The 24,249-nt window shown below is 36.7% G+C and overlaps 2 protein-coding genes across 2 annotated transcripts; both read right to left on the bottom strand.

The window, feature by feature from the left end:
* Positions 1-6,808: 6,808 nt before the first annotated feature.
* Positions 6,809-10,606, bottom strand: LOC131927024 (uncharacterized). The gene is made up of 5 exons (XM_059282680.1): positions 10,449-10,606; positions 9,012-9,089; positions 7,925-8,062; positions 7,611-7,666; positions 6,809-6,901 (listed from the first exon to the last, which is right to left on the bottom strand). The coding sequence occupies exons 1-5, from the start codon at positions 10,597-10,599 to the stop codon at positions 6,809-6,811; spliced, it is 516 nt and encodes a 171-aa protein (XP_059138663.1). The 5' UTR covers positions 10,600-10,606.
* Positions 10,607-12,946: 2,340 nt separating this feature from the next.
* On the bottom strand, positions 12,947-22,463 carry LOC131927027 (uncharacterized). The gene is made up of 5 exons (XM_059282686.1): positions 22,313-22,463; positions 17,617-17,703; positions 17,070-17,207; positions 14,550-14,605; positions 12,947-13,600 (listed from the first exon to the last, which is right to left on the bottom strand). Exons 1-5 carry the CDS (start codon positions 22,461-22,463, stop codon positions 13,511-13,513), a joined length of 522 nt encoding a protein of 173 aa, XP_059138669.1. The 3' UTR covers positions 12,947-13,510.
* Between the last annotated feature and the right edge of the window lie 1,786 nt (positions 22,464-24,249).

The following is a 24,249-nucleotide window of genomic DNA, read 5'->3' on the forward strand; positions in this document are numbered from 1 at the left end:
TATATTGTGGCACTGAGAAAATCAGACCGTGAATCGCACTAGTCGGGTGTGTGTATTGATCTACACCGAACCACTGAGACTAATACACCGAACCCTTGCGGTTCAATTGAACCCAAGTTAAGAAAACAGTAAACACAATAACTTGAGTACCGTTAGATCTAGGTTGATGAAATTGCATACATAAGTATAATATCAAATTTGTAGTTCTGTATCAACTTTTCAGTGATTTCCGGAAGTGAAACTTATTCTACTTTCAATTTTTCAAAAGCCTATAACTTGACTACTATTTCAGACACATAAATAAAATTTAAAAAATAATTACAATTTCTAATTCTCTGCCTTCTGTCAAATTTTGAGTAATTTCCGTTGATCGAAAGTAGTAATTTACGCTATTGCCGATTTATCAAAAAACGCATGAGAATTTAAAAAGTACTAATAATATTCCGCACTATTATACACAGATTGTTTGGCGTTCACTTGGTGCGCAATTTTTTTTTCTACGAGATTCTATTATATTTTTAAAAGATTAAGTAATTAAAAATTGATTAAAAATCATGTCTATATCCCGAGTTGCCATCCCCGGTAGTGTTATATAAGAATATTCGAGAAAGTGTAGGGGAGATCTCTCCCGGTTTATTAATTACCTAAACACGCACACTTACATACATACGGACAGAATTGCAAAGCCCAGTTTTTCCGACTCGATTTCTCATAGAATACCCGAAATTTTCATAAATCTGTAATTATTATTTTTGCCCGATAAAAATAAGTCCCTTGTGCGACCATATTGTGTATTGTTGACGTTTTGCGTCAATGACAGCCTTTGTACCGTGTCGGCTTTCTGTTTGATCCCTCGCTTTGGTTACGCAATGAGCGTGATACATGTGGGCAGTAAAGGTGGTGGAACTATTGTTGCGATGAATTGAGGACAGCAAGTCACAGTAACTATAGAAAACAAGCACTGAGAATTCTACAAATAAGGGCAATTCTAAACACAATTCTGAGGTACCATTAAAAAAAATATATTTTAGAAAAACTATGTGTAACTTTCCTAACTTGTCTATATGTCATGTTGATATTTTTTCAACTTGTCTCAAATCATTTAGGTTTTGAAGCTTGAGAGGGTGATCTCATCACAGTAAAACAATGCCATGGATGGAAAACTACAGATGACGTGCCCCTGCACACAATGTTTTGTTTTTGTGGAAAACAAAACAAATTTCACAACATCAGAAACACTGCCCAGCAACAAGTAATCTTGAGGAAAGAAATGCACTGAGACTTGGAAGAAAAATGCTAACTTCTTTAGTGCCTTCGGTCAGCGACGAACATCCTGAGGTCCTTGATATTTTTTGCAGAGGCTTCATGTTGTGTGTTACTGTTGAGAGGCAGGCAGAGGCGTAGCGAGGGTGGGGGGGGGACATATGTCCCCGGGCGCCGACCTTAAGGGGCGCCAAAAATGGGTTGGAGAAACAAATCAAAAGTTCGAGGGGGGTGCAAATCGAAAGTTTGAGGGGATGGGGGGGGGTGCAAATCGAAGTTTGAGGGGGGGGGGGGGTGTGCAAATCGAAAGTTTGTCCCCGGGCGCCGGGAAGGGTCGCTACGCCTCTATATTTTTGATAGACTGAAGGAAACGAGTAAATACCCTAATATCAAGTCGGTGTGCAGAAACGATCCTCTTATTGTGGCATATTGTAAGTCTTTACTAGGAAGGCTCGGGGAGTCAAGTGAACAGAGAAGAAAGGATAAAGATAACATAAGAACAAAACTTAGGCACTTAGACAGGCTGCTAATCAATTTAAACAGGGAAGCAAGTAAAGCAAATGATTTGTCCTATTATATCACAGCATCACAATTTGATCAAGTTTTATTAATGGTAAAACAAAAGTTATTGGAGGCTACATCTCCCTCGTTAGCGATACTTTTAGGAAATCATCTTAAAACATATCAGCATACTGAAAAAAAAGTATAGGTATTCGGCTAAGCAATGACAATAAACAGAAAGAGGCAAAATACTTTGAGAGGCTATTTAAAGCCATTGGAACCATAATGTTTCATCTGTGGCCAACAGAAGAATAAAACTTAGCACAATGAACCAAACCAATCTAGCGCCTTCTACAGATGACCTTATTTACTTAAAGGATTTTCTTGTAGCCTAAATAAGGAAATAGGTTGAAAAATCCGAAATGAATTTCGAGAGTACTGGACTTTCCGTGCCAAATTACTTTGGTCAGGATAATTTTATTCAACAAAAGGCGTGTGTCGGAGGTGCAAGAGTTAAAGTCGAAGACTATGTGACAAGAACAGTTCATAATATGAATAATACTGAAATCATCCAATCGCTGTCAGTTACCGATCGACTGTTGGATCAAAGGTAGGTAATTTTTTGTTCGATTCTGTAGCGCAAATAACGCTCATGTGAAAGTGTTTTATTGTTCGATTTTATTACGCAGGTCACCCATTGCCAATCAAAGGCCCCTTTTCACTAACCACGTTTCGCTCCATAGAATTTAGCCAGGGGCTTTACGGTGTAGAATTCTGTAATTTTTGTTAGGAAAACAAACAAAACATTTTCTTGCCTCTCCTTATGTAAATAACATAATCTCTGTAAAAGTAGTTAAGGAATCAAATAAACTTCGCTAGCACATACTGTTATTAATCTATTATTTGTGATTAAAAATAAAACATTAATTTTAACAATTTTACAGAATGGATTTGATAGAGGTAAGAGGAAAAAGCACACGCGGGCTGCGAAAAGTTTTCATCTTACTAACTGAGGATATATGCTAGCTGGCCTCAAACACTTGCTGGCGAATCGAAGTTGTGGAGGCATCAGTGATCAAAACCCGTACATGTTTGCAAGGAAAACATTGTCGCCATTAGGTGGCTGTCAGGCGATGCGGGATATGCCAGAGGCGTAGCGACCCTTCCCGGCGCCCGGGGACAAAATTTCGATTTGCCCCCCCCCCCCCCACAAACTTTCGATTTGCACCCCCCCCCCTCAAACTTGATTTCCACCCCCCCTCAAACTTTCGATTACTTTTTCCAACCCATTTTGGCGCCCCCTAAGGTCGGCGCCCCCGGGGACATATGTTCCCCTGCCCCCCCCCCATCGCTACGCCTCTGGGATACACCAAGGCTGTGTGAAGGGGTTCAAAGACCAGATTTAGTACGGACCCGACTGAGGAAATATTTTGCTACAACAACACAAGTGAGCGCGGCATTTTAATATTTTTAGAACACTCGAATACTAACTGTTTTAGCTGACTGATAGTAGCTGCCTTTAATATGCACATATTTAACAAGCTTCTTGTTTGTTTTAGATCCTTGACATGTCCGGAGAAGAACTTAAGATGGTGGCTGACCACATGGGTCATTCGCTAAATATACATTCGGATATATATCGGCTACAATCATCAGTAATAGAGAAAACAAAAGTGGCCAGAGTGCTATTGGCTGTAGAGAATGGGTACCTGTCAAAATTTTCTGGCATAAGGTCCATAGATATTACAGGTAATAAATATTTGCACAGTTAAATTCTAATTAATGATATGCTTTTCATCAAACACTTTGAGTAACTGAGCATCTTTACAGATATCCCTGAGCCGACATGTGACGATGACAAGACAGATTCAGAAGAGGACATGCAATGTTGTGGGGGATTGGAAGACGAAGATTTTGAAGAACACCCTATTAATAGGGTTTTAGAAAATACACCATTGAAAACTGGTATGTGATAATCCATGTACAAAATCTAAGCACTATTAAATTTTTTTTTTTAAACTTGGAAGTAAGGACGAAATAAAATTATTATAAAGTTTTAACATCTCTATTATCAATTAACCTTTTATTGCCAAAGAACGCTAACAACAGTATTGGATAGAATAATGACGATTTAAATTGTTAGCTAAGTTGAATAAAATAACCTATGTCCTATGTAAACGTAGCTCTAATGAAAAACATATTTTTCTTTATTTTCAGTATTACACTCAAGAACACGATGGACAAGAGATGAAGAAGAAATACTAAACAAAGCTTTTGGATCGTGTTTTGAAGAGAGGAGACATGTTTCATCACGCGAGATTCATGAAGCTAAATTAATACACCCAATATTACAAAACCGATCTGACGCTGTTATAAGAAGCAAAATAAACAATACGAGCCGGCCCGCGGCATAACATACGCCGCTATTTCATAATTTGTGAATTCGACAGTACCAACGCTGACACTGAAAATATTTCTTTAAAACACTATAAGTAGCTCGTTAAGGACTATAACCCCCCCCCCCCCTTCCCTCCCCCCTCCCCCCCCCCCCTACGTTTAAAATCGTTGGCTCTGCTTGTAAACATTTAGAGTGAACACAGCTCACTAAAACCATGTAGGGGTGGGGAGGTAGGGAGAGCGTTTGCAGCTTGTTTTCTAACGGCTCGAAGAGGAGAATTATATATATAGATTCTCTTGGGGAAAGTCAGGTTATAAAGCAGACAAATAAAACTGGATGCTGACAATAAGATATTTTTTTTAATTTGATTTTTTTTTTATAATTTGAAAAATAAAAATTACTTGTTTCTAAAATGAGATCATTGTGTTCAATGTTATTCTTCTACTAAGTTTTAAAAATTCGACCTTCAGATGCACCTAGCTTTATTTCCATTGTCTATGTTCTAGATTCATAGCAATTATTTACTTTAACTAACAGAAAAAAAAGATAAAAAATAGCATTAAGTAATTTAAGTCAATCCGCCTTGAAACAATAGTATAACGAATAAAAATTTCTGCTACTACGTAACTCCACCCCCTCCCCCTTCTCGTCACATTTTTCTAAACAACCCTTTTTTCTTAGTCAGAACCCGGGTCTCAAACAAAATACATGATCAATTTTTTGGTCAAGAAATGAATTTCTAAATCTAGGGACTGCATCATGCGAACCACTATTTGTGTTACCGGTGTTTTGTTGTTTTAAAATATTGTTACACCAACCTGTTAACAAAACGTTTGTATCGACCAAGTGAGCTAACACTAAAACTTTATTTAATCTTTATATGTACGATCCTATGATCCTATGATCATCATAGCAGAAATTTTTTGGTAAATTTAATGTTACGAGCGTGAATCGTATACAGAGTTTCTTCCAGGCATCTCTTCGGGGGGGGGGGGGGGGGGGTCACTACGCCTCTGGAAAGCCACTATCAAACTTTTTATCAGTAAGTTAAAAGTATATATTTTCTATATAAAGTATATAAATTTCATTTCGTTGGGGGGGGGGGGGGGGGCGGTAGAATTTCTCGGGGGGGGGGGGGGGGGGGCGACACTATTGGGTTTGCATGTTATAGTTTATCGTGGAAAAATTTAGTACCACTTACAAACTGACATCTATAATGCAATTTTGACCCTATTATCTGTATTGTCTTTCACCGCCTGGATTTTAACCAATATTTTTTTCTTTTATAACTAACAAATACAACGCTAACTATATTATGTAATTAAAGACAATCTGCCTTGTATGATGATATCCTATTTAATTAAATATACCTGTTCCTCAGTCATCGCTACTCCCCCCCCCCCTTACCACTCAGTGCTGGAAGATTTCTACACAATATGAGTCGAAAGCATGGTAAGCTTGGGAAGGGGAGAGAATGGGCGAAGACCCTCTATTCAACCCCCTCCCTCACCCCCACGTAAACACACCGCCGGTTGAGTTTTACAAAATAGAACTCTAACCCCTCCCTCCCTCACCACAACCTAGGAAAAAAAATTAATCCTAAAAAAGTGATGTACCACCTTATGTACTAATGTTTCGATCTAACACACTGCTAAGTCCTATCCAATACTTGCTCTCCGCATCTTTCGTATAGCTTTGATACATACATTTTCATGCTTTACATACATCGAATCTTGCACCTGACTTACGTCAAGTAAATCCAGCTGGACATGGTGCTGATCACACTATACACTCATAAGCCAAAGTCAAATAAACACTTGTACTCTGAGATTTCTATTTATAGGCCTTCCTTAACAAAAGGATTTAGTGATTAGGTGCGTTTGTGGTCTGTTTACACGTTTAGAGAATTTAGCACCAAAGCCCTCATGTTTTTTTTTCTCTAATTAGAATCTAGAAATATTCGAGTATTTGTACTCAGTGTCAACTGTTTACAGACGTTTGTAGAAAGGGCGGTTTCAAGTTTTATGTATAGAAAACATTGCTAACAAAACTATGAACGAGACAGTATTGCATTTGAGATTTGAGATTACATTTATAACTCATACATTTTCATCATTAGTTTATTTGTGTTTGTCTAAATCTACATGATAATGATTAATATAAAATAAATGCAGAAATATATATTGTGTTGAAATCAAATTCATAAATAAATACACTTTGTATTGAGCAAGGGGAATGAATAAAAACGCACTACAAGCGGGTATATAAATTATCAGTTACCTCCCCTACACCATTAATGTATGACGAATTTGGCTCTGGTTCTTAAATCTTAACCTTTTTTGGTCTACCGAACCCCATCAGTTTAGGATGCGCATTCACCGAACCATTCTTAAATAGTTATATTGTCGGCACTGAGAAAATCCAACCGTGAATCGGATTTGTGACCCACGCTTTTCTTTATAGTTATTTAAATAGTAGAGTAATAATACATTTACAGAATTTCATTGATTTTTCTACTTTTAGACAGATAGAGAAAGGAAGTTAACTAAAAGCTTCTAAAAATTAGTTTTATTTACTGTTTAAGCCTGTTTTTAAACCCAAAATAAAAACTAAATTTTAATTCGTAAAAATAAATTAGTTCTTTAGTTAGTGGCAGTCAAGTATAACTAGGCTGATGTTGACACATAGCATTGGTTTGTTGTCCTGGTTCCAGACTTGGATGAGAATATCGTAGGATCCCTGAGGATAGGATGAATAGCTCACTAGACGAATAATATTCAACTGCAGACTAGGGGAATAATAAGAAATTATAGACCTAATGGTCAATCGGCGAAATCGTGAGATGGTGTGGTTGTTTGGTAGAGCGCACGAGTGCTAACCCGAAACTATCGAGTTGGGATCAACGACTCGAGTTTGTAGGAGAGATCTATTCCACCCAGCTCTGTTTTGTGCTTGACTACACTATTCCTTCATAAGTCACGGTCATAGGAGTAGGTGAACTCTACTCCCCCTGCCATATGAGCCGTCAGGTTCGAAAGGATACGTTTATAATCGGTTGAATCACTTATAGCTTTTGGCTAAATTTCAAATGACGGATAGCTAAGTCACTTATAGAATATTGGTTAACTTTCGTATGGCTTTCATATGGCCAGTTAACTAAATCTCATATGGAATATTTCTAAATAATTTCACATGGCAAATAGGCTAAATCTGTTATGGAATATTGGTGAACTTTCCTACTTCCAATAGGCTAAATCTGTTATGGAATATTGGTTAACTTTCCTACTTCCAATAGGCTAAATCTGTTATGGAATATTGGTTAACTTTCCTACTTCCAATAGGCTAAATCTGTTATGGAATATTGGTTAACTTTCCTACGGCCAATAGGCTAAATCTGTAATGTAATATTGGTTAACTTTCCTACGGCCAATAGGCTAAATCTACTCACGTTGTAAGCGCTGAGACGTCTTTCGTCCTTGACTGTTTTCGTCAACGTTACAACAACTGAAATCAATTAAACAAAATCATAATTAATTAGCTCATTTAATTAAAAGTATTGATGTGAAATGAATTGCTTAAATTTTTTTATATATACGGTTTTAATTTTTTTCTTCTATTTTTTTTTTTACCGCCGTGAAGCTATAGGGCTGGTAAGTAGGTCACCAACCAGTTCTACGGCTCATGCAGGTTTTATTGAGACGTAGAACTGGTTGGCGACTTACTTACCAGCCCTATTAGTGGCCTATATTGTTTATCTCGTACACTTATTGTGGAGAGGGCATTGTAGGCCAACTTGTTGCATCATTTCACAGTCGAAGTCGTCCGCGTATCTCAGGATAGGGTTGGGGTCGGTGTGGTAGTGGAGGCTTGCATTAACGAAGCCGCCGTTCGTGTAGTACGCTGGAAAATTCGGAGATTTATTGTAGTTTAATATTAGCGGTTTTACTGTAGTCCTAAATATTAGTTGTGAATTGTTTTTATTATAGATTTAAATATAAGCTGGAGTTTTAACTGTTTCTTTAATAAGTTGCATGATTATAGAGGGTGGGTAGGTGTGACTATGAAATGGACGATAGCTAATGATTAATATGCTTGAATCTACGATATTACAATGATAGCCCATTTGTAGCTACGATATATGTGAATGTGCATGTGCATCAGTATATTTACATATATATATATATATATATATATATATATATATATATATATATATATATATATATATATATATATATATATATATATATATATATATATATATATATTAATATATATATATATATTAATATATATATATATTAATATATATATATATATTAATATATATATATATATATTAATATATATATATATATATATATATATATATATATATATATATATATATATATTAATATATATATATATTAATATATATATATATATTAATATATATATATATATTAATATATATATATATATATATATTAATATATATATATATATATATATATATATATATATATATATATATATATATATATATATATATATATATATATATATATACGTATGGGTATATATAATTTTATATAGACAGAGAGACTGAAATAAACACACCCACACACACCCACACCACACCCACACCACATACACACACCACATACACACACAAACCACACCCACACACACCCACAGATACACACCCACAACCACACACTTACACACGCACACGCACACATACACACACAAACACACACACATATATATATATATATATATATATTGAGAGAAAGACCGACACTTAAAAAAGGAGACATTTGTGAATGGGCCATATGTCCACCCCTAACTTGTAGCTGTGACTTACGAACTCTGTAATGAAAACGGAATGTCATGCCCGTACAAAAATCTCTCGGCCACCAGGTGATGTTAATGTCTTCATGACCTGCAATACAAGCAAACAATGAGTGGGATCTGAGGAGTGGGGGAAGGAGGGAGTGGGGAATGGTGTTGGGAGGGAGTGGGAAATGGTGTTGGAAGGGAGTGGGTGTTGGTGTTGGGAGCGGAATGGTGGGGAATGGTATTGGGAGTTAGTTGGGAATCAGTTGATAGCTAGTGGGAGATGTGTGAGGAAGGGGTGGGGTAGGGAGTGTGGAATGGTGGGTCACATGGGTGGGAGTGGGGAATGGTGGGTCACATGGGTGGGAGTGGGGAGTGGTGTTGATAGCTAGTGGTAGATGGGTGGGGAAGGCGCGGGGGAAGGAGGAGGTTGGGTTACTAGTGATGGGAATCGGGAGAAACGTTCCCTCTAAGGAGCAAAAAACTAGTGTGTAATTTATATTGTATGTCCGCTGTGTTGTAAAAGTCTTATACAAGGATATATGTGTTTTACAAAACGGCTGTACCGCAGGATTAAAACTACTGCGCGGCAGGATTAAAACTACTGCGCGGCAGGATTAAAACTACTGCGCGGCAGGATTAAAACTACTGCGCGGCAGGATTAAAACTACTGCGCGGCAGGATTAAAACTACTGCGCGGCCGCGAAAACGCGCAGCTTAGAAGGAACATTTGAGTTAGTGGGAGATTTGTGTAAGTGTAGTGGCAAATGACTGTGTGAGGGAAGTATAGGGAGTAGGGCACAGCTAAAGACGGTAGTGAAAACGGATGTGAGGTTATACTGTTTGTGTGTGCATCACTTGGGGTGGAGGGGGGAGGGGGTGGGTCAGGTGTCGGGATATTATGATGACAACAATAATCTTTTCACGTTATGTGACCAAGACACATTGGCCCCGCCACAGAAAGCTCCCTCCACCTTCGTCAGTCTCCGACAATTTTCCTGGCAGTCTCCCAAGACATTCCTGCCTCTGCCAGCTGCTTCCCAGCCGGGAGCCTCAATGTCTTCCTTGGCCTTGCCTGCTTTTTTTTTCTTTGAGGCGTCCAGTTTAGCGCCATCACTGCCCGAATGGACACTTGACCGAAGGCACTAGTTGCATTTTATCCTCCGCAAGCTTTTAGTTTAGAAAGAGTCCAGCGATTTGCTTGTGGGTTAAAACAATATGGCTCCATATTCTCAGGTAGAAGTAACAGGTGAACTCTACTCCATCTAGACGATGGAACGACATGTCTTAGAGTACTTAACTTTCCCTTACCTCCGGCGAGAGATATACTAGTTAGTGTTTTAATCAGGCTAATCTTTTATCAAGCCACAGCAATGGAAGTCACGTGACATCCCGTCTATAAATAGCAACCAATCGTTCGTTCACAATTTAAAATTTAAAAAAAAAAGCGAAAAAAAAATTGTACCGCAGTTGAGTGCTGTTCCACTGTCGTTGTCCTCTTTCACGTGCATTGGATTGATGGACATGACCTTGACATTGCTAGCTGTAGTCAACACGTGGATAAGGAGAAGGGCAAGGACGAATGGGAGCAGGACATTTGATATGATACTGGACATTGTTGTGGGGATTTACTGCAAACATAGGGAGGTTATAATATTTAACTGTAAACAATAGGAGCAGTTTATAATTTTATGTAATCAATGGAAACAGGGCATCGATAATCCACTAGCTTGTGATGATCTTTTAAACACCATTAATTTTTATTACTATTCAAATGAAAATAATGAACCACATTATGATTTAAATACATTGCGTATTATTACTACTTCGTTTTGTAATTGAATGAAAGTGTGTGTGGGCGTGTTTGTGTGTGTGTGTGTGCGTGCACCGTAGCTCGCTTTAAAATTAAAGTATTCATCATTCTATTGAAAATATTATTTAAAAGCGTAAAACGACTAATACTTTTAAAAAAACGTAGCAAAGATATATATATATATATATATATATATATATATATATATATATATATATATATATATATATATATATATATATATATATACAATATAAACATATAGACGTAATTACCAGCACACACAATCACATAGAATCACATACACAAGCACACACACATACACTAAATCATAAATATTGGCCTACATATACAAGTACACACACACACATTGCCACACACACACCCGCACACACTCATACATACCGGCACATTTACAAGCATAAACATGTTTACACACACATCATAAACACACTTGTTTCGTTACACAGCTAGTCCAAGACAAACCATATAACATCCAAATTTGTATATAAAACTTAAAGTATGATGTGCCCAAAGTCCGCTTACCTGTGACCCAACAACGTGGTTACGTACGATAGACCACACAAGTCAGCACCACTTATGGTGCCACTGATTGTCTAAAGACTGAACTAGTGGTGTAACGTAATCACGACCGTGTCGAATTGACGACACGGTTCGCGTAAAAATAGAAACAGGAAATTTGTTCCGATGATTGAACAAGTGAATTGGAGCTGATCAATTGAGTGTGTATGTCTCACTACTACTGCACAGTAGGGCAAAAAAATCTGGATCCTCTCCTTGTAAACATAAAAACGTTTTGGTTTTCTTTATATTTCTAGGAAGAGTATCCGTTATTATTGGCAAGTTAAACATTAATTACATGACTGCTAGTTTGTAATTAGCTCAAATATAATTTGTCGCCGTTTTTCACTTTCCGCTTGAAAATTATTTTGTATTTTGTATTAAAAATATTGTATCATGTTCGAATAGTCGTATTATTAATTTGTTTATGCTACAACAGCGATTATTACTCCTCTCTTAGGAGCTCTTCAACATTCCCCGTAGATAAATTATCGTTTTCAATCTGATTTGTTCTAATTACACCTTAATAATGTATTGTAAATGTTTCCTTTATACGAGTAAATTACTATAGTTCTATAGATGAAGCTAGTCTATTTTTTTAAAATAAGGAACTGTCAACACACAACATTTAGAACAAGACTTTCAAAAAATCCGTTGAAATTTCAAGAAATATATTAAAAAATAATCTACTAGACCACCCATTATTCTTTGGATAACTGTTGGTTTATGGGTCATTCACAAATGATGTTATGCTTCCTTGACGGTTTTTATCTCCCCCTTCCCACTGTCACATAGCATCACAAAATGCCACCCCCCCCACACACACACCAAGTAAAATGAATTCATACCTCAGCCAACATGTTTTTGTGTTTTAAAAATACTTCGGCATATGAAATAATATTGTGGTCATAACTATGCCCAGTAACTTTTACTTTCCCTAAGGAAACTCAGAGCTGAGTGGAATCAGTGAAGTTTTACTAACTTAAACCGTAATTTCGAAATCGAGACTTTCGGATCAGTGGTCTAGCGCTCTACTGCTAGGCCACGCCGTCCCATTTTATAAAATTAAAAAATGGGTTTAATACCAATTATACCAAGCTTTGTACTGGATGTTAATGTAAAAATTCAAAACGTACTTTAATTTTAATATCAATTTTTAATATGCCTTCCTGTTCCCCCAAATCTTCACCTATTGGCGCCATGTCGTTCTAAAAAAGTAAAACGCTTCTTTTAACATGCTTTTACGCATAAACACTTCTACTAAAAATAGAAATGTAACTAAAGGTAACGTGTTTGTAATTTCTTACATGTTAACAAGCTTGAAACTCCTACCATTCATCCCCTACCCCTCCACCCCCTTTCCGCAATTTAGCGTACAGCATCCTCACATAAATTCAGACCTTCCATCCACCTTACTTCATTTCTGGACCAAAAAAAGTTCCACTGGATCGTTCGCAGAAATCTCTGAATGATTACATCAGAATAACAACAATAGCCATTAAATCCATAACAATTAATACACAAAAACTTCAGTTTACATTTTATTTTTTATTATTCAAAATCCGGGGTCTTCTAAAAACTCAAGAGCAAAATAATAGCAATCAAATGTTTATAGCAGTCATAAAGAAGAGCAATCTTTGTACAGGAGACGATAAACATTTAAAGCATGCGGTGTCACAAGGCAAAAACAATGTCAATATCGGGTATTATGTGTATGCCAAGCTGCAAAATGTACAGAGGAAAAAAAAAAGTTTTCTTGGATATTTTCAATAACTACTACTAATTTAATATCTCTTTAAGATACGTTCATTATGTTGAACACAAAAATGGTATTAATTAAACAATATTTGATGAAGAATTTTGCTTAATACGAGTACATTTTTATCTGTATGTTATGGGAATAAAGAAAAGGTAATAACAATAATATCAGTTTTCCTGGTATATTATACATAGGTAAAGTAGTTTCTAGTTTATTTAAGTTAAATTCAACTTTTATTAAAAAATTGTATTCATTTTAAAGAAATATATTTGTCTAATTTTTCATTTATTCATTTAAAGAATATAAATATTTCTTTCCTAAAAAATATAAATATTTTTTTAAATAAAAGTCGTCTTTTTGTGTGTTGTAGACCCTACACCTCAAGTATGTGTAGGCTGCTGTTGACACATAACATTTGCTGCTTGGGTTTGTTAAATTCTTCAATGAAGGCGTCAAAGTAGCCCTAAAATAAGAGTAATTAAGTGGGATTATTGGATACGGTTGATATAGTAGCATAAAGTAGGATATAGTGGAATTTTTTAGTTTACAGCGCAAATATATATCATAGTAAGTTGAAACGGGTTCTGTGCCTCTTTGCGGGTATTATAATCGTTCAATGAATCAGGCGCGCCCGCCAGCGCCTCGGTAGGGTGCGATTTGGCGCTCTGAGCTATCATGTGAGCGCTATGGTGCATACCTTCTTTTTAAAAAGTGCGATACGCTGTGGTATATAGGTTACTGATAGGTTACTGTAGCATACTGTATGACATAGTAGGATATAAGATGATACTGTAGGGTATTGTAGGATACTTTAAATTTTGTAGGATACTAAAGGTTACTACAAGATAATAAACGATTTGGTAGGGTACTATAGAATGAAATAGGATTTTGGATAAGTGTAGGGGTAGGACAAGGATTAATAAGAACATAGCGATAGGGTTTAGAACAGGATTTTTCACTAGAATGACGATAGGGATAAGAATAGGGATATAGTTAGGAATCAGGTTATGTATACGAACTGGTTATAAGATTTATAGATTAAGGTATAACATGTGTTTAAACGGAATAAATTGATTATCTAGGGGTTAATATATCCGGGGAGATGAGATATGACGGCGTTCATTGATGCACTGCCGGGTAATGTCCTAAACTCGGTTACTGAAACATTAATTAACAAGTAGTAATTCCTAATCAGAAGTGCAAAAATTTAGTTCATATTTTTTTAAAAATTATGAATGTTTATCTTTATCGTATGATTTGTAAACGTTTAAAGAAAGAATCCAACATTTTTTTCTATTTTAAAAACGTTATCAACTGACAAACGGGTATAAGTTATTTATAGAACAAAAGGGCAAGGTTAGTTATAAAAAAAGTGTCAAAGGTTATGTACAGAAAAAAACAAGGTTACTTACAGGATATTTTGTCAGACTGTGCAAATTGGGAATTGTTTTAGGAAACGAAAAGAATACTGAAAAAAAAATATTACCATAATAATATCTCATCAAACATTAGAATTTAAAACATTTTGCACATTTATTTGAAGTTTTATTACGCAAAAGTTGTATAGAAAATAAAAACAAATAAGACTAAAAATATTTGCGTTAAAACAAGACCGGTAGCTTGTGGTCTTTAATTACGCCTACTTTGTTCATTTACAACGCATTGCGTGTAATCAGCCAACCGCAAAGGCGTAGCGAAGGGGGGGGGGTAAATATGTCCCCGGGCGCCGAACTTAGGGGGCGCCAAAATGGGTTGAAAAAACATATTAAAATCCCATTTTAGCTGCAGTTTAGCATTATAAATATAAAAAAAATATATGGCGGGGGGGGGGGGGGGTGCAAATGGAAAGTTTGACGGGGGGGGGGGGTGTGCATATTGAAAATTGAAAGTTTGTTCCCGAGGGGGCGCCAAATTGAAAGTTTGTCCCCGGGCGCTGGCAAACCTCTGGCCAACCGTGAATTGATAGTTCACCCATGACGGTGCTTGAATCAAGCGATCGCTAGCTAGTATTTCATCTTGTTATATTTGAATATATATATATATATATATATATATATATATATATATATATATATATATATATATTAACATGTCTATCTAATGAAATTAAAGAATTGATTTCAACGCCCTGTCATCCAAAGCCACAAACAACAACCGGACGTTATGTACTTAGTAAAAACTTGTAAAAAGAAATAGCTTTTAGAAAATCGAAACTGTTTTTAGAAAATCTAAACTGTTTTCAGAAAATCTAAAGTGTTTTTAGAAAATCGAAACTGTTTTTAGAAAATCTAAACTGTTTTTAAAAAATATAAACTGTTTTTAGAAAATCGAAACTATTTTAAAAAATATAAACTGTTTTCAGAAAACAAAAACAGTTTTTAGAAAAAATAGACTGTTTTTAGAAAATATAAACAGTTTTTAGGAAATATAAACAGTTTTTAGGAAATATAAAATGAATTTAGAAAATCTGTTTTAGAATAAAATACTTAAAATTTTTTTTAAAAAAACCAGGTTTTTTTGTGGACTAAAAAGTAGAAAATAAATTTTCATACATTTGATGACAAAAAACGTGGGTACGTTCACCATCAAATTTCCCGACCCATCTGCCCAACCCACGTTTTTTGTCATCAAATGTATGAAAATTTATTTTCTACTTTTTAGTCCACAAGAAAAACGTGGTTTTTTAAAAAGTTTTTTTTAAGTATTTTATTTTCTCCTTTTTAGTCCGTTGCTACACATGAAAAACGTGGTTTTTAAAAAAGTTTTTTATATAGTTTATTTTCTACTTTATCTAATGACTTGATTAAGTATGACTTGACTAAGTGTTTATAAATACACGGACTAAAAATCTTGAGCGACCAGGATTCGAACCTGGGTTGTCGCGGCCACAACGCGAAGTACTAACCACTATACGATCACGGCCAGCGCGCTCACATCGATTGGGGCCGAAGTAACTGTGTCAATAGGCCTCCAGTCTTGTCGGTATCTTTAGAAATCATGTCCTCAATTGTATGGTCCTTGGGGCGTAATTAAATTAAGCTAATTACGGTCTCTAATTGCTAGTTTTTATGATTGCATCTGAAATTGTTAGGCTAAAGTAGCCTACATGCCAAATTTCAGATCTCTAGAGCAATCAGAAGTGGGCTAATTTTCGATGTCAATTTTAACAACAAACATCCAAACAAACAAACGCGAAGCTGAGTTAAGAAAAACGTGTTAATAAAATACTTAAAAAAAAACTTTTTAAAAAACCACGTTTTTCTTGTGGACTAAAAAGTAGAAAATAACTATTTACATACATTTGATGACAAAAAACGTGGGTCGGGCAGATGGGTCGGGAAATTTGATGGTGAACGTACCCACGTTTTTTGTCATCAAATGTATGTAAATAGTTATTTTCTACTTTTTAGTCCACAAGAAAAACGTGGTTTTTTAAAAAGTTTTTTTTTAAGTATTTTATTTTCTCCTTTTTAGTCCGTTGCTACACATGAAAAACGTGGTTTTTAAAAAAGTGTTTATAAATACACGGACTAAAAAAATCTTGAGCGACCAGGATTCGAACCTGGGTTGTCGCGGCCACAACGCGAAGTACTAACCACTATACGATCACGGCCAGCGCGCTCACATCGATTGGGGCCGAAGTAACTGTGTCTATAGGCCTCCAGTCTTGTCGGTATCTTTAGAAATCATGTCCTCAATTTTATGGTCCTTGGGGCGTAATTAAATTAAGCTAATTACGGTCTCTAATTGCTAGTTTTTATGATTGCATCTGAAATTGTTAGGCGAAAGTAGCCTACATGCCAAATTTCAGATCTATTGAGCAATCAGAAGTGGGCTAATTTTCGATGTCAATTTTAACAACAAACACACGCGAAGCTGAGTTAATAAAAACGTGTTAAAATATAAACTGTTTCAGAAAATGTGCGACTTACATTTTTCAGTGATGGGACAATGACCGGTATATTGTTTCATCATATCGCAGTCAATGTTTTTAGCGTAATTAAGGAAAGGTGAATTATAACCGTGAAAGTAAAGACTTGCGTTGAGATAACCGCTGTTCATGGTGAATGCTGAAAAAAATTGAAGTTTTACTGTAACCTATGGGAACTTACTGTACTTTCATTTTAGTTAACGTTGGATTTGACATTTAATGTTTTACTGTATCATTGTGCTTTTAGAAAAGTGTAGTCATTTGTCGTTTTACTTTGTAAATGTGTATGTAATCAATTAACCTTTTAATGCACATGGACCATGTCTATGTAACTAGCTCTATAATATGCATGGACAATGTCTATGTAACTAACCAACTCTTCAATGTACGTGGACCGTGTCTATATAACTAGGTTTAATGTAGATTGACAGTGTCTATGTAACAAACGAACTCTATAATGTAGATGGACAGTGTCTATGTAACAAACGAACTCTATAATGTACATGGACCATGTCTATATAACTAACTATAATGCCCATATAACTTACGAGCCCTGAAGTAGACATGGACAGTAACCTCTGAAGACGGGGACAAGTCTTTGGGTGTCCAACTCACTTTAACTACATCCGGTTTACCTGAAAGGTGATCAAACATTTTTGTCAGCAGGTTTGGTTTCTTTAATAAAGCAGATGAAGTAGAGTTCATCTGTGTAGTTCTCTACGGATCTTTAGTTTCTAAAAAAATGTTTGAATCTATACGAGCGAGAGTGGTCGGATGGGAGGGGTTAGAGTTCGAATCTCAATCCGGACTTGTGAATGCAGTAGTTTATTTAGCAAGCTTTGATGTGTGACCGACCCATGTTAGATAACTCGGCATAGTGAACTCTACTTCATCCGTCATCCGGGTTATTCGGTTTGAAAAAAGGACCTTCACTATTTATAAGTTGCCGGTGATTTTTTTAAATTATCAGTATGTCAATGTTTTATTAATTGTCAATATCTTCTCTGTTATTAAATTTTAAATCTTCAGTGTCATGTAAGTTAATATCTGCTAATTCTCAGTCGTTCATGTCATTATGTCGTTAATGTTTAGAATGTTAGCTCCTAGTAAAATATTTTTCACCGTGTAAATACTAAAGAAACAAAAACAATTAAAAAAGAATGTTGAAAACAAAACATCTTGCGAGACGTGCGTCTAAACACTGATATGAACCTTTTGAAGTTGAAGTTCTACTTCCTGTGAAACTTAATAAAATACTTAAAAAAAACTTTTTAAAAAACCACGTTTTTCTTGTGGACTAAAAAGTAGAAAATAACTATTTACATACATTTGATGACAAAAAACGTGGGTACGTTCACCATCAAATTTCCCGAACCATCTGCCCGACCCACGTTTTTTGTCATCAAATGTATGTAAATAGTTATTTTCTACTTTTTAGTCCACAAGAAAAACGTGGTTTTTTAAAAAGTTTTTTTTAAGTATTTTATTTTCTCCTTTTTAGTCCGTTGCTACACATGAAAAACGTGGTTTTAAAAAAAGTGTTTATAAATACACGGACTAAAAATCTTGAGCGACCAGGATTCGAACCTGGGTTGTCGCGGCCACAACGCGAAGTACTAACCACTATACGATCACGGCCAGCGCGCTCACATCGATTGGGGCCGAAGTAACTGTGTCAATAGGCCTCCAGTCTTGTCGGTATCTATAGAAATCATGTCCTCAATTTTATGGTCCTTGGGGCGTAATTAAATTAAGCTAATTACGGTCACTAATTGCTAGTTTTTATGATTGCATCTGAAATTGTTAGGCGAAAGTAGCCTGCATGCCAAATTTCAGGTCTCTAGAGCAATCAGAAGTGGGCTAATTTTCGATGTCAATTTTAACAACAAACATCCAAACAACCAAACAAACAAACGCGAAGCTGAGTTAAGAAAAACGTTTTAAAATAGGTGCTAATTATAAAGCGTGTCTTCTGTTTAATATTTTATGTAGGCCGTAGTTCTCCTATGCATAAGCGTGTATAAGTGTGTATATATATACACTTTCGGAGTTATATGTGCGACTTCCAGCGTGGGCCTATACGTGTGACAATTCCAAAGCTACTCTTTTTTTTACAAACCCGAGGTCATCAGTGTGTCACAACCAGAGGTCATCTATGTGTGACAACCCGAAGTCATCTGAGTGTGACAACCCGAGGTCATCTATGTGTGACAACCCGAGGTCATCTATGTGTGACAACCCGAGGTCATCTATGTGTGACAACCCTAGGTCATCTATGTGTGACAACCCGAGGTCATCTATGTGTGACAACCCGAGGTCATCTATGTGTGACAACCCGAGGTCATCTATGTGTGACAACCCGAGGTCATCTATGTGTGACAAGCCGAGGTCATCTATGTGTAACAACCCTAGGTCATCTATGTGTGACAACCTGAGATCATCTATGTGTGACAACCCTAGGTCATCTATGTGTGACAACCTGAGGTCATCAGTGTGTGACAACCCGAGGTCATCTATGTGTGACAACCCGAGGTCATCTATGTGTGACAACCCGAGGTCATCTATGTGTGACAACCCGAGTTCATCTATGTGTGACAACCCGAGGTCATCTATGTATGACAACCCGAGGTCATCTATGTGTGACAACCCTAGGTCATCTATGTGTGACAACCCGAGGTCATCTATGTGTGACAACCCGAGGTCATCTATGTGTGACAACCCGAGGTGACTTCCACCGGGGTCGTATATGTTTGGTTACCCTTGACGCTTAAATGTATGATAACCACAGGACGCCTATACATGTGCCTTTCCCAGGGCGCCTATACGTGTGACTACCATAGGGCGCCTATACATGAGACTACCATAGGGCGCGTATAAGCGTAACTATCACAGGGCGTCTATCCATGTGAATATCCCAAGGCACCTATACATGTGAATATCCCAGGGCGCCTATACATGTGAAATCACAGGGCGCCTATACATGTGACTACCATAGGGCGCCTATACGTATGACTACCACAGGGCGCCTATACGTGTGTCTATCCCAGGGCGCCTATACGTGTGACCATCCAAGGGCGTCTATACATGTGACTACCATAGGGCGCCTATACGTGTTGCTATCCCGGGGCGTCTACAGGGGGATTTAGGGGGGTTAAACCCCATCGATCGCTCTGTAAAAAAATGTTACAGCCTTAATACCACTGTTACTTATTTAAATCTAAGTTCCCCCCCCCCCCCACCTTACCACCTAAAACGTGTCAGGCCTAAATTGTGTAGAATGACAATAATGTCACACCTAGGTATACGTTGGTTGGATATGTGACTGTAATTGATTTTAACCCACCTCCCCCCCCCCGCCCCGCCTACGCCACTTGCTAGACACACAACTCATTATCATCGATTAGAAAGGTAGTATGTTTGAGACTATGATAACGATGTCCGATAAGGAAGGGGGGGGGGTGGATTCAGAAAGTGTGATGTCACAAATTTTCATTTTAATAGATTATTTTTTTTTATTAAAAACTAAATGTTATTTCATCATTATTATGTCTCTGGCTTTTTGTGTCCATAAGGCGTTAGGGGGGGGGGGGGGGGGAAAGGTACATTTGTTAAAATAGCATTACGTCATTTAACCACATGTATATTTGATTTTGTTCCATTTTGCGTACACGTGGTATTATGAAGCCACTTTTAACCTTCGGTAAATTAAGGTTATGAATTATACTTCCTGTTAGGTCACCTTAGGAATACAAGAAACATTCCCGGCATGGTATTCATTTAGCAGTACAAGACACAAATTCCCCCCCCCCCCCTTTTTTTTCTACACACACGCCATACATATTCATATTTTTATTTTTATTTTTTACTTTTCTGATGCAAAGATGCAAACTAGTGATTTAGCAAGAGCAGAACTGAAGATAACGCGATCTTTTAAAATTCATCACCAAGAAAAAGATATAATGTAATATGAATTAAAATTTTGATAACGGATTTTTTTTGTTTTATTAATAGTCGGATTGTGTATGTTTTTTGTGTCCACCTAACGGCCTGAACCCCCTCCCCCCACCCCTCAACTCCCACAATATCATGACGGAATTAGCGGTGCAGTAGTTTCGTCTCTGATGAGATTTTTTAAAAACGTTTGTATAGCAATACAATACTGTTATGTTGTGTATTTGATCAGGCGTGTTGGTGCGAACTAATATTAGTGCAAAAAAATATATAACAAACGCATGAAGATGTGACGCGGTAAGCAAAAACGTGATGTTTCAGTGTAGAATCGTTGTTGCCGGAAAAATAAGATTAGGTAATCTTGTTCTTGTAGTTTTGGGGTGAAGTCGCAATGTAGTCAAGTATCAATTTCATTTGTTCAAGTCGTCACAATTATTATTATGGTGCAATAAACAGTAAACTATCAAGTCTTTTCTCAACGTTGATGTCGTCGTACTTGTCAGAATTTTATGATGAACACTGAATTGGTTAGAGAGGAACTTGATGATTGTGTAAATAAACACTCTCACTGCATAACTGCGGGATACATAGACCCCAGTATAACAAGTACTATATGGAGGTTCTAATTTGGGTTTTTTTCCTCTATCAATGTCAGGGACATGTGTAGGGCGAGGTTCAAGATGGGGATCAGCATAGTGTCGGGGTTAGGGCCAGGGTGTGGAATCGCGATTCCAGAAGATAAATCTCTTTAAGATTCTTTTATTTTCAAAGCGCACCCCAGATCCTTGTTCTTAACACCCAATCCCACAAGAGTTTATTTCGGACATTTCTTCCCCCACCCCACGCAGCACGCCACTATCTCCCCATCTCTATGTCATTCATAAAGAAAATATTTAATTTAACCCTCTTAAAAATTTCAATGCTCCCCAGGAGAAAAATGTCTGAAAGAAACACTGGTTCCCACCCACGTCTTATATATTATCCTCCCATAACATCTGTTTAACACCCCACACCACCCGTCCACCGATTTTGGTAAATTTCCAGTTTCATTCTATTTAATCTTCCGAGCGAATGTTTCTTTCCATCTTTGAGCTAATAAATATTTCAGACCTGTAGTTGCTCATGTAGATTAATGCCGATGATTTGAAATGTAAACTTACTCCAGGATGAAAGAGCACGGGAAGCCTTTTGTAAAAAAAAAAGTCACATAACACTATATATAGCGACCATCAGGTTAAAAAAAATTTCAATCAGAAAATTTTATTAAACAGAAATAAAATCAAATTATTTTACCACAATTGACGGCTATTCCCGTGTTGTTGTCGTCTGATACGTTGATTGGATTGATGGACATGACCTTGATATTTTTCGCCGTACTCAGCCCGTGGATAAAGAGCAGGGCAAGGACGAAGGGAAATAGTACAGTTGAAAATATACTGCTCATTGTGAAGATGGTGATTTACTCTGAACAAAAGAAGAGATGCACCATTATAAAATGTCTTTATGTACAGGAAAAATTCAACAATTAAATAGATATTCAGGTGATAGTAAGTTTCTATGAACATTTTGTGTTTTGCGTATTTTGTGGATATTTGTGTTTTGTTGATGTGTGTTCTTGGGGATATTTGTGTTTTGTGGATATGTGTGTTCTTGTGGATATTGTGTTTTATTAATGTGTGTGCGTTTGTGGATATGTGCGTGTCTTGGATATGTGCTTTTTTTTAATACAAGTTTGTTCGAATATATGAATGTAGTCTAAATAATTAAATGTTGTTAACATATGTCATGATATATTATTGGTATATATGGAGATAAAATATTGAATTATGTTGACATAATATATATTATTGATATATTATGTTTATAAAGCATTATTAAAGTATGCTGACATAAATTATTCATGTATCGGGACATGTATAATTGATTTATGTAGAAATTCTTTGTTGATGTATGTGTAGGGTAGTTTAAGGTCTTCGAAGGCCCTTGGCAATTTTTTGCATACGTTCCCCCCCCCCCTCCCCCTCTTAAACATGGAAGAAGCATTTACAGTTGTTGTAAGAATGTACGCGAAAAACAATCTGGTTAATTAGAAGATCATTTGATGAAAGTTTTCCGAATATAGCCTATATATTGTATTCCAGATATATCTTTTCAATTTTCGAAACAAATATTGCTGAATGTGAACATAAATACATCACAAAGTTTCTGCGGTCAAGGATGGGCAAACACAACTATCCTCCCCTGTATGCCTATTGTTGAAAATGACCTCTGATGACATCTGATGACATTTTGAACGATTTTTGAAAATGCAAAGAGCCGTAAATTTAAAGTAATGAAGTAGCAAAGCTTAATTTTCAACAATACTGCTTCGATTAAAAAGTTAGTATATTTGTATATTTGTGACCATCAACACTTCAACTGACGTGACATGTCTACTGACATGACAGTCCTAATGACATGATAGTCCTAATGACACAACACTCCTACTGACACGACACTACTACTGACACAACACTCCTACTGACACGACACTACTACTGACACGACACTACTACTGACACGACACTCCTACTGACACGACACTACTACTGACACGACACTCCTACTGACACGACACTACTACTGACACAACACTCCTAATGACACAACACTCCTAATGACACAACACTCCTAATGACACGACACTCCTAATGACACAACAATCCTAATGACACAACACTCCTAATGACACGACACTCCTAATGACACAACACTCCTAATGACACGACACTCTTAATGACACAACACTCCTAATGACACAACAATCCTAATGACACAACACTCCTAATGACACGACACTCCTAATGACACAACACTCCTAATGACACGACACTCTTAATGACACAACACTCCTAATGACACAACACTCCTACTGACACGACACTCCTAATGACACAACACTCCTAATGACACAACACTCCTATTGACATGACGTGTCTATTGACACAACACTCCTAATGACACAACACTCCTAATGATACAACACTCCTAATGACACGACACTCCAAATGACATGACACTCCTAATGACACAACACTCCTAATGACACGACACTCCTAATGACACAACACTCCTAATGACACAACACTCCTACTGACACAACACTCCTACTGACATGACACTCCTAATGACACAACACTCCTAATGACACAACACTCTTACTGACACATCACTCCTACTGACACAACACT

This window comes from Physella acuta, unplaced genomic scaffold (assembly GCF_028476545.2).
Source record: "Physella acuta isolate Inbredline_101_S28 unplaced genomic scaffold, ASM2847654v3 ptg001363l, whole genome shotgun sequence".
In the NCBI taxonomy this organism is placed as follows: domain Eukaryota; kingdom Metazoa; phylum Mollusca; class Gastropoda; family Physidae; genus Physella; species Physella acuta.